Source organism: Centruroides sculpturatus, unplaced genomic scaffold (genome assembly GCF_000671375.1).
Source record: "Centruroides sculpturatus isolate CEXI.00-Female unplaced genomic scaffold, Cexi_2.0 scaffold1748, whole genome shotgun sequence".
NCBI classification, from domain to species: Eukaryota; Metazoa; Arthropoda; class Arachnida; order Scorpiones; family Buthidae; genus Centruroides; species Centruroides sculpturatus.
The window spans coordinates 12,145-24,268 of record NW_019385853.1 but is presented as its reverse complement, the minus strand read 5'-3'; the positions used below and the strand labels follow the sequence as shown (position 1 = coordinate 24,268).

General features: G+C 32.7%; 1 protein-coding gene across 1 annotated transcript in view; it reads right to left on the bottom strand.

The window, feature by feature from the left end:
- Positions 1–484: 484 nt before the first annotated feature.
- LOC111642526 (diamine acetyltransferase 2-like) overlaps positions 485–12,124 on the bottom strand; it is a 17,633-nt gene continuing 5,993 nt past the window's right edge. Inside the window, exons 2-3 of the mRNA XM_023388879.1 lie at positions 11,435–11,571; positions 485–999 (exon numbers count right to left, since the gene is read on the bottom strand). Of these exons, the coding sequence (XP_023244647.1) occupies positions 829–999; positions 11,435–11,571 (308 nt within the window). The 3' untranslated portion in view covers positions 485–828. The remainder of the gene's footprint in view (positions 1,000–11,434; positions 11,572–12,124) is intronic.

The window sequence follows — 12,124 nt, the reverse complement described above, 5'->3', positions numbered from 1 at the left end:
ATTCGTTTCTAAACTTTTAAAAAATATTTTTTATTGTCCTATTTAGTATTAGATTAATTATTTCAAAGAATAAAAGCATCCTTTCGTATCCAATCTACATTCCCGGAAGTTACGTTTCTCAACTTCCTGAGTGACGTCACAACAGTCGGTGTTTAGCAGTTATACAGACCGACTTTATTTTATTTAATAGTAAACTTTATTATTAAATAACATCCCGCACATGTTACATTAAACAGTGAATTCCGTAAAAACACTAAAACAGAAAACACGAGTTACTCATAACACAGCGTAATAAATCGAAGTCACGTGCCTTTCAAATACAAAACCTCGAAGAATGTTCTCTACTCCTATTTTAAGCATCATCACCAGATGCGAATTAAACATTTAATTCTTTCAAAAAAAAAAAAAAAAAAATCGATCGCGATCGATTAATTCTGCGAAAATGAAGAATTGTGAAAGCCTTACTCGAATAGGCTGCTTTTGATAATCATAAATGAGTTAGGAATATAGTAAAAATGAAGATAAACCGCATATTGACTGATTTAGAGTCTAATCTACACTTGTGGCCCTAAATATACAAGAGGCCCTTCCTCCTCGATCGAATGGGCAATAATGTATAAGCTGTCTTTGAAAATAGAACAAGGCCCTAAACTATGGCTTATTTACCTTATATGTGAATTCCATTCTAGATACAAGGATGTAAGGGTACACAGAGACATTAACACATTCTTCAAAAGAAAACATTTATTTTCAATTAGTCAATTATAATAATATTGACTATAATATTGTTTTATATATTTACATTTATATTATTTAAAATAATCAAAGTTAAGATTCATAACTTAGTTTTTCTAACTCTCTTCGTCTAATACGAAAATGGTTCCATCCTTCGGTTTCGGATATATTTTCCGCTCCCCTGTTCTTGTAGAACGATATTGCCGAATTATTCCAGTCGAAGACTGCAAAATCCAACCTGGCACATCCGGATTCTACCCCGATCTGAAATGAATAATTTACTTACGTGATTTCCACGATCAATGCATCAGAAAAATTTCATTTATATAACAGAAAAGAAACAACAAATAAATTTTTTAATTAATTTGGATTTTCCATTTCCTATGTTATGTTTACAATATTGCTAGACAGATACATGAACAGTTCATGTATCTGTCTAGCAAATTATTTGGATTGTTTCCTATAATTTACAGATAATTAGGTTAATAAATTTGTTTATAATTAAAAGAATTTGCTGTTATAGCTAGGCATGTTACCATCTTTACGATTTTAATGATTGTTTAATTATGAAATGTAGGAATATATAGTTCAAAGCACTTACATATGTAATCCTCACTTAACATTATCAGTATGTATATTGTCAACTATGGCATTTTGGGAAATGAAAAAGCCGACCTNAAAAAAAATGGCAATTAAAAGTTGTAGATTCCTTTTAAATATGTTCTGATTTACACACACAACAATGGAGCAGCATATTTTATCTAGAAATTGATAAAAGCATTTTTTTATTTATTCTACTCTCTTTGCTACTCTCTGAGCACTAAGAGAACCTCTAAATATGCCATTAATTAAGAGTTTTGGTTAGATTTGTACAGGACGAGAAATGGGTACCAACACATCTAGACTAAATTGCCTGTAAATACTGTATTTTGAAAATCCAATCAGGATTAAAGTATAGACACATGCCTTAGCCACCTCAGTCATAAGAACATATACAGGGTGTCTGCTTAAACATTTATTGAGGGGCAAAAGAGATCTTTCCAATATTGCACGAGTGTATGCATGTGCTGCATGCTTGTTTCAGTGCTAAATAACTGAAAGGAATCAATTTAAGATTATTTACAATAATATACAAATAATCTTTGTAAAGAAAACATTACAAGAATTGATACACATAAGAGCTTTATTTTGTTAAAAAATATGTTCAAAATGACCACCTTCTATAGCAATACAGAGATGCAGATGATTGACCATGTGTTATGGATGGCTCATGGTGGGCTGTGTTGTCCAGCATTTGCCAAACTGGTCTGCAAGCCACTGATGCACATCTGTCCAAGAATGAAGTGGCATGGTATCAAACTGATGTAGTCATGCCAATGGCAAGTTACCTAGTTGTTAATCCATTGTTGTGCTTAGTATGTCCAGATATCAGTCACTGTTCAGGGTGCCATCAATGAATACAGAACCAAGAGGCTGTTCACCCCAAATTTAATATCAGACATTAAGGGTATCATTCCAGGAACAATGCCTCATCAGTTTATAAAATATTCTAAAAGAATTGTGCTTCATTATGCTGTAAATTTATCATCATGATACATCACCACCACAATGCCTTGTCAATCACTTTCTTGACAGTGAAGATCCTCATTGCATGTTATGACCAGCAAGGTCTCTGGAATAAATTAATACTTGTGCATGACAATTAAAGGGTCCATTGTGCACTCCCAAGGACCAAACCTAAAACAGTCTTGTAATGTCAATTACTGATATAATTACTTCTGAATTTTGTGTGAAATTGAAAAAGTAATTTATCAGTTTTTTCTTTTTAATTGATTTGTTACTTAAAAATATGACAACAAAATTTAGAATGTTTAAGACAGGAATTATTCAAATTCAAAATTACTTCCATCTCTACATTGAATAAAGTCTATAGAATTGAATAATTTCATTCATTATGATGTAAATGTAAAGATCTTACGTCATAATTTTAAAATTATACTAAACCATTTAGTTATGCATCATATAAATACATGGGCATCCACAAAAAATTTTCTAGGGGGGACAAAGTCCAAATATAAATAATATATTGATGAATTTTTATTTAATTATTTAATTTTGAGGTTTTTCACAAGTAGATTATAGAATACAGTATTGCTTCAAAGCATCCCATAATCAAAGGTGAAACGTTATGTATCTTAATCATTTTGCAATTATAATTGTAGAATTTTTTACTCAATCTCAGGGAGAGGGCAAGTGCCCCGTTTGTCTCTGTGCTCTGTGAATGTCCACGTAGACATGTGATACTATTCCATGTTATAAACTGTGCAGTTAACAGTAAAAAATCTAGATATTGTAGTAACACTTGAAAAACTTGTATCACATTCAGTTCTAAAAATTAATAAACTATAACCACTCTCAAACATTTACCAGCAAAATTATTATTTACTGTTCTAACATTTTTGGCTTTTTAACCAGCCTTCTTCAGAATACACCAAACAGAACAGAATATAGAAAGGAATATATCAGTTTAATTTGAATATAGACTGTAAAACTTTAGAAACAAATGCACATTCATGGCAAAACAGTTTCACAATCAACTTACAACTTGTTTTCATAGTTTGTTAATATACATCTAACTAGTAAATTAGCTTACTTTTTATAGACCAAAAATAATCTTGGTAGTTTGTTTAGCTTATATTTAATTCCTTCAAGTGAAACATAAACTTTGGTGGCAACACTAATGATACTGAGGGAGAGAAGGATGCCACTGGAGTGGAGAGACATATCAGTGAATGAGAAAAATATTATACATCTTTGCTAAAGATATATAATATTTTTTTTTATTGTACGAAATGTAGTTCAGGGTAAAAACATGAGCATTTTCTAAAAGATATTTTTACTTAAACTCTAAACTAGCTGTAACAGGTGTTATAAAGTTAATATTTAAATATTCTCTCTCTTTATACCATCTGCTAAATCTACAAACTGGTTTATACCTGTACGTAAAAACAGAGATTTTAATGCCACCCAAATACAACAAAAAATATTTTGATAATTTCTAGACACTTAACATTTGAGCTAAGCTGAATATGATTTTCATACAAATTGTTACAGCTAATTACATTTGAGTAATGTAGAATTTAAATATAAAACTTATGATTTTCTAATTTGCATTTTAATTGCTTAAGTTATAGGTGAATTATTTCAGTCATTGCTGTGAAAGAAATTAGCATCATCTATATATTGATATAATGTTTTATCACAAGAGTTTCCTCCTAATATTTGTATATTTTTAACTATAAAGTAACACACACATGTTAAAATTAGAAAATTATATAATGCTGTTCAACTGTAGATATTATGACTTTGTTTGCAAAACTGAATCACTATAGAATTTTGTAATAATATGGATTGTAGGATTAATGGAATAAGGCAATGCAATGCATAGTGATCTGCCAAGAAAGAAATATCTCACGGGAGGACTTTCTATGGAAAACTCGTTGCTATTTAGGTGTTAGAAATGTGTAAAAAACCTATAAAATTCCATGTGGCAAGGTGATGTGAAATTACCAGTGTTCAGTAACAGTAGTTTGATATAGTAAGCCACTAAATAGAATATAGGGCTTTAATCTGTTGTTGATTACCTGTGATGACCTGTTCTTATATTTCTTGCATAATATTTAATTTTTGTATTTTTATCAGGTAGGTGTAAATGTTATTATTATTATTATTTTGTTTAGTTAGTTTGTGTAAAAAATTCCATTTTAAAAACAATATTTATCTTTACTATTATGGCACCAAGTCATCACTGTTTGGTCACTGGTTTTTGTTTATTTAATTATTGTATATGGGAGATGGAGAATAACAAAGCCTCTTCTATATGACTTATAGAATTTTGTTTGTTCTCAAAATTTGATTGATTGATTTTAGTTAGACTTTGCAATTTTCCATTAATTGCAATGAGGTAAAAAATGTGAGTCCATGACTTCATTTTTGAGACACAGTGATAATGAATGTCCTTGCTCCCTGACACAACTGAGTGGACCTAACGGAATTTAGAGGCAAAAATAAAAAATGAAAAAATGAGTGCCAAAAACAAACAAAATGCAAGAACAAAGTAATTGATGCCAAACAAATATGAGGATTGCCTGTCCTTTCCTGGCATTGCAAAAATTGGCTCTCTGTGGCCAGTAAGTGTAGGAATTGCCTTCTCATGTTACCAGCAACCATTTTCTTCTGATCAAACACACTTTCTCTTTCTTTATTACTCTCATACCCTTATGTACAGTACTGTACACATTTAAATATGTGTCAGCACTCAGGTTAGATTGAAAGATAATTTTTATGTACTAATACTAATTTAAAAATTTTTAATTACAAAAATGCAAGTTCCAATGTTGCACAGTATATATCTTAAACCTGATTTCAATTTCAGGATAAATCTGTAAATCCTTTGTAAAACCACAGCCCAAGTGTAAGAAATACTGACTTTCAAAACCATCACATAATCTGTTTCCCAAGTGGCTACCAGTTGGAAAGAAGGGAGAAAGAGATTAAGTCAAAATGCCGTTGTTGACAGAAAAATGATTTACAATTAACAAATGTTGAAAACCAGAAAGATGATTTTGACAACTGCTGGACTAATTTTTGAGGTTAGTGAGGTTTTATTTTATTTAATAAGTCATCCAGTTGAAATTTAAACTGTTTTAAGCATTTAAACATTAATAAAAACATGACTACGTTGCTCAAAAAAAACATTGCAGCAATGTTTGGAATTCCTGTGAGTAGTTTATCAACCATAATAATAAATTGTGAATCAATTTTTAAATTAGCTGATGATGCAAGACCTATGTCAAAACATGTTAGAATCTGTGTTTACATCAATATAGATGAAGCAGTTTTAAAGATCTTAATAAGTGTGGACCTGTGAAGCATATTACAAAGAGAGAACATTTTTTAATTTTTCTGTGCAATAAAAAATTATAGATTTTGTTTTTCAAAAACATAGTTAAACTAATTTGTAAGTATTTTAACACATAAATGTAAACTTACTTAAAATTGCATTTATATTACATTATTACTGTATATTGTTTGTAATTTTTGTTGGTGAAGTTGGATAAACTGAGCTAGCAAGGATGTAAACAGGAGATGGATGAAACTTTTATACGTCTTTATTCTACAAAGAGCTACAGACACACTGGAAGTTAGAAAAATAGCAATAATTCAGAGGGTCATAGGCAACGAGAAAAAATAAACAGTGTCATTGTACATCACATTCTATCTTTCAGGAGATCAGGAGATAAACTTTTTAACACATGACAGCCACATTCCTAACCATCCCCTGCTTGGCTGTTGCGTGGCCAAAGGTCATTCAATAACAACAGTTAACATATTAATATTAGCGAATATTAAGACCCAATAGTTTACAACATTTCTTGTGTTTATTAGAACCGAGTGCCTTTGTCAATACATCTGCAGGCATATTTTCAGTTGAGTTGTGTCTTAGTTTTATTTTATCTTCACTGACAAGGTCCTTTACAAAATGTAATTTTACATCAATAAGTTTTGCCCTTTTGTGAGAGCCTTCCCCATTGGCCAAACATATTGCTGCTTGATTATCTGAAAATATACAAATTGTTTTTGTTTTAAGTTCGCTTGATAGCACTTCTCTTAATAGCGAGTAAATCCAAATTGCTTCCTTGCTAGCCTCGGTAATTGCTACATATTCTGTTTCGCACATTGAAAGACTGACAGTGGTTTGTTTACAGCTTGACCTGCTCACAAGGTTATTTCCTATTTTAAAACAGTAACCAGAATATGATTTTCTGTCATTATCGCTAGCATAATCAGCATCGCAAAAGCCCACAATATCTATTTCTCCGTTTCTTTGATAACTAAGCATTACATCTGCAGTTCCTTTTAAATATTTAAATACTCTCTTTACTGCCTCCCAGTCAGTTCTATCAAACGCATTGTTATACTTGCTCAGATGTGAAACAATATGTGCGATATCAGGTCGGGCCATCACCGCAGCATACATTAAACAGCTGATTGCCTGCTGATAGGGTATTCTTGACATCAACTCAGAATCTATCACCTCAGGTTTCTTAAGTTTTAAGCCAGAATCGCATGGAGTTGAAAGTGCATTACATTTATCCATAAAAAAACATTCTAAAATTTCATAAATGTATTTTTCCTGGCTTAGTGTAATTGTGCCAGTGTTGTTATCCTTTCTAATTTCTATCCCTAAGAAGGACTTTGGAGAACCCAAGTCTTTTAGTTTGAACGATTCTGTCAATCTCTGCTTAATTTCATCTACCCATTTATCATTATTATGAGCTATTATAATGTCATCTACATGAATCAGCAGTAATAAAATTTTCGTACCTTCAGCCCTATAATATAAACAGTCATCAGAGCTTGATCTCTTCAACTTTATCTGCATTACTTTTTCTTTTAGTGTTTGTTGCCACACACGCCCTGATTGTTTTAATCCGTACAATGCTTCATGCAATTTATAAACCTAGTTTTCTTTCCCTTCTATGCTGAAACCTTCTGGTTCAGTTACATAGATTTCGTCATGCAGCTCTCCATTAAGAAAAACTGTCTTGAAATCAAACTGCCTAAGTTCTAAGTTTTTCATTGCAGCTGATGTAAATAGCATCCTAATAGTTGTGCTCCTAGTGGTCGATGCATATGTTTCCCCAAAATCTACTCCACTAACCTGATTGCAGCCTTTAGCTACTAACCTAGCTTTGAATTTACTTTTCCCTTCTAATTCCTTCCTTGTAAAAACCCATTTAGTTTTTATCACTCTCTTATCACTAGGCAATTCACATAATGTCCATACCTTTTGCCTTTTGCCATTCAATCGCCTTTAACTCAGTTTTCATTGCATTAATCTAATCTTTAGAATTTGGATTCTTAATTGCCTGCATATATGGAAAAGGCACTTGACCTAATGCATAGACAATTGGATTTCTGTATCTTTGTGGTGATCCAACATTTCTCCTTAATCGAGCACTTGTTGTCGAGACAGATGAATGGCTCTGCTCTTGATTTTGCTCGTGCTCTTCAGATGCATCATCTGAGTCCTCACATTTGGAATCAGCCTCCTCTGACCTCTGGTGTTCATCTTCATTGAACTTTGTCTTGTCATCTGAACTGGAGATGGGGAATATGTGAACAGTTTCTATTTCTTGTCAGATGTATATATGTATATCTTCTTGACATTTCATCAAATTTCACTTCTCTTGATACCACAATGGACTTGTTGCTCGGATCATACAGTCTGTAAGCTTTCATGGTGGGCAAATAACCAAGAAAGATGCATTTTCGTGCTTGTGCTTGTAACTTATGCTTTTGTTGCACCTTATGGATGTGTACATAAGCTGTGCATCTGAATACTCTAAGATGTCTTAAACTCACTTTTTGGTTAAACCATTTCTCATATGGAATATTTCCATTCTTTTGTGGAATTTGATTCATGATGTAAGCTGCTGTTAATATACTTTCTCCCCAGTACTCCGGTGGAATATTAGCTTCAAGTAACATACAATGGGCCTTTTCTAATAAAGTTCTATTCATCTGCTCGGATTTTCTGTTCTGTTGTGGTGAGTACGGAGAAGTAACTTGGTGAATTATTCCATTTTTACTTAAAAAGCTTTTAAATTGACTATTCACATATTCACCACCATTATCAGTTTACAAGTTTTTTATTTGTTTACCTGTTTGCTTTTCTACCAATCTTTTATAGTTTATAACAGGGCTGTGGAGTCGGAGTCATGGAGTTTTGGTGTTTTAGCCGGAGTCGGAGTCGGATGGTAAGGAAAAGTCGGAGTCGGAGTCGGTAGATTTTTACACGACTCCACAGCCCTGGTTTATAAAACAATTAAGTACCTCACTTTTGGATTTTAGGAGATATACATGGATCCATCCGGAATAATCGTGAATGAAAGTTAGCAAATATTTCACACCTCCAAGTGATGTCACTCCCATAGGGCCACATATGTCACTATGGACTAGCTCTAATAAACCTTTTGTTTCATGATTTTTTCTTTGGCCAAATGGCTGGCGTTGACTTTTGCCTTTGGTACACACATCACAAACTTCATTTGGTACTGTTTTGTAGTCGACACTGTTTGGTTTCTCCTTTAATACATGTTTCATGGTAGCTTCACTTGGATGTCCCATTCGTTTGTGCCATAACCAATATTTATTTTGAGGACTAGCTATATTAACAATGTTTTTATATGTATCCAGTACATATAACTGGTTTATTTTCTATGCTGTGGCACACACAAGTTCACCCTTTCTGATGACACATTTATTTCCATAAAAGTGAGTACTCAAGCCTCTCTTGGTAAGCTGGCTTACTGATAACAGATTGATGGTTGCTTCGGGCACATATCAAACATGTTTTAGTATACAATTGAAGGGTACACCTTACACATTTAAGTGCAAGGATATATCGCCTTCACCTGCGACTCTCAAACTTGAATTGTTTGCCACAAATATCACGTGATTAGCAGGTCTAAACTTTACGAAAAGCTCACAAGCATAACTTAAATGATGAGTGCTACCACTGTCTATTATCCAATCAGAGTTATGTGTGTCAACACTTGTTTATAACTGAACATAGCACTATCTGATTTTTCTGGTTTGGATTTGTTTCACTGTGACATTGCGATGCTTTATGTTCATACTTTTTGCACTTGAAGCATTTTCCATTAAAGACTCTTGTATCGTCATGTTTTTGGTTTATACTTTTCTATTGAAACAGTTTCTTGTTGCACTAAACACTTTTGGCTCATTAGTACTACTCCATTAATTTTTTCTGGCAGCCTGTTGCAGCAGTTTAGCTTTATCTGCAACTGAGGTTAATTTTGTGTCTGCAGCAATCGCTAAATTGGTCACTAAACTATCATATTCCTTCCGGTAAACGCATCAATAATAATTCAGCATGCTCCTGATCATCAATTATACAACCAATTTTCCTCAACTGGTCAATGAGGGTTTGTATTTTGTTAATATAAGGGCCCATACCTGAGCACATGTTAAATTCCATAGAGTAAAGATCCCTTTTTATCTGCAGCCTTTTCAGAATACTCTTATCTTCATACAGATTTGCTATTGTATCCCATGCTTCCTTCGCACTTGTACAATGTTGGATATCAACTTTAACATGGTCCCCAACTGTCAGGGCTATTGTTCCTAACGTCCTTCGATCACAACTTTTTTCCTTTGCCATAGGATCTCGATCTGTTACCGGCGTCTCAATCACTGCCCACAGATCTTCCTTCATCAATAGCATTTTCACATCAAATTGCCATGATGATAAATTGGATGAATCATCCAGTTTTTGGAAGTTGATGAACCCTTCTTTTGTGAAGATATCTCCATGAAAATTTTCCATCTCACACGTTGTCTTTTGTATCCTACCAAATCTCATATAAATCCAGTATCAAACCGAACAAAAACTATAAAGACATTACTGTCCTGGGTTACTGGGAAGACATTTCTGTTCCTGAATCCATAACCTATTGTTTGTAATTTTTGTTGGTGAAGTTGAATAAACTGAGCCAGCAAGGATGTAAACGAAGACGGACAAAACTTCTATACGTCTTTATTCAATGAAGAGCTACAGACACACTGGAAGTTAGAAAAATAGCAATAATTCAGAGGGTCATAGGCAACAAGAAAAAATAAACAGTGTCATCGTACATCACATTCTATCTTTCAGGAGATCAAGAGATAAATTTTTTAACACTTGACAGCCACATTCCTAACATATATTACATTTATATTAATTTAAGTTATGTAAAACCAAGACGAAGACATCTAACCAACTCTTATTACCTTTAGTTAGCAATACATTTCAGATTGAAAATAAAAAAATTACCAATTTCTCTGCAGGTTCATGAACATGAGTAAGACAATTGCTGCATTTAATACAGATAGTTGAAATGAAATGTGATAAAGTCACTAATCGTGTGATTATGCGAAATAGTTCTTTATATAAACAGCCAAAAATTATATAAAATTAATATGAATAGAAATATACAGTTAAAAGAATCATTAGAAAAATTTTTTTATAATGAAACTATTGCTATAATCACTTTAACAATTATAAATGAAAGTGATAAGCTTTCATTTTATTTTGATATTTTAGTTTTTATAAATAAAATAAAAGGCTGTTCATTAATTATATGTACACTTTTTAAGCCACTTTAAACTTCTCTCCCAGTTATGCACTATAATATACTTTTCACAAACCTCACCCCTTTAATTACATCTACAATAGTTCTTGGATCCCCTGATATTGAAGAAATGAATTCAAAAAGTTCTGCAAATATTTTATGTTTAGTAATATATTCACAAGCAGGGGCCACTGTGAAAGGGGAGATGGGGATTTTTCCTGACTCGGAAAAAACTTAGAGGAACCTAGTGGTTTCTATCCATATAAAATTAATGTTAGTTTTCTAACAGAAAATAAACTTTTTAAAACTTCTTTTATTAGTAAACAAATATTAAAAAGATTAAAGGAGCCTGTATGTTCTACCCCAAGCCCCATACAAGCTCTCAACAGTTAACATGACTAGTATGTAGGCTTAAAAGAACAAATTTGTATGCCACTAATACCACTAAAACAATACGATTGAACTTAAGAAGATACTTAATGATATCAAAAGATATTTACTTTAGCAATATGTTTCAATAATGCTGTTCCAACACCCTTACTGCGATATTCCGGCTTCACATAAATATCTTCCATATACATAGCTCTACCTTCCCACGTTGAATAGGTATAATAGAAGAAAACATATCCAATAATCTCTAGAAAAAAATTAAATTTATTTCTCATAATAAAATTAAGTTTTAAATAGAAATAAAATTTCTTTATTTAACAGGTTAAAGTAGACAAATTTACTCATCTTTACCACAACACTGGAGAATAGTAATATAATTACCTCTTTCTAACCTGTTACCGGTGTGTCTACTAACTCTTAACGATCCAAAACGAACCAAAACTAACGTTTTCGAAACGGTTAAAAACCTGAAGAAGAACCTTAAACGGTTCTTCTTCAGGTTTTTTCGAATCTCTGATGGAAAATGCAGCTCGTAAAAACTTTAAATTCGAAATATGTAAGTTCGAATGCACGTTTCCCGTTTCCGTCGTTGTATGTCATGCGCAGTCGACTCCAAACGGGCTATCATAAATTACTATTCATAAACGCTAGCCACGCTGTTGATAACGTAATCTCTTCTTTATAATTGATGCATTGATTATCCTTAAGGTTAGCCAAGTATATGCTGGCCGCCTCTAGCCATCTGATATGGTGTACGTGCCGTGCGGTGCGGATAATTCTTGCTTTCTTAAATTCGGGTT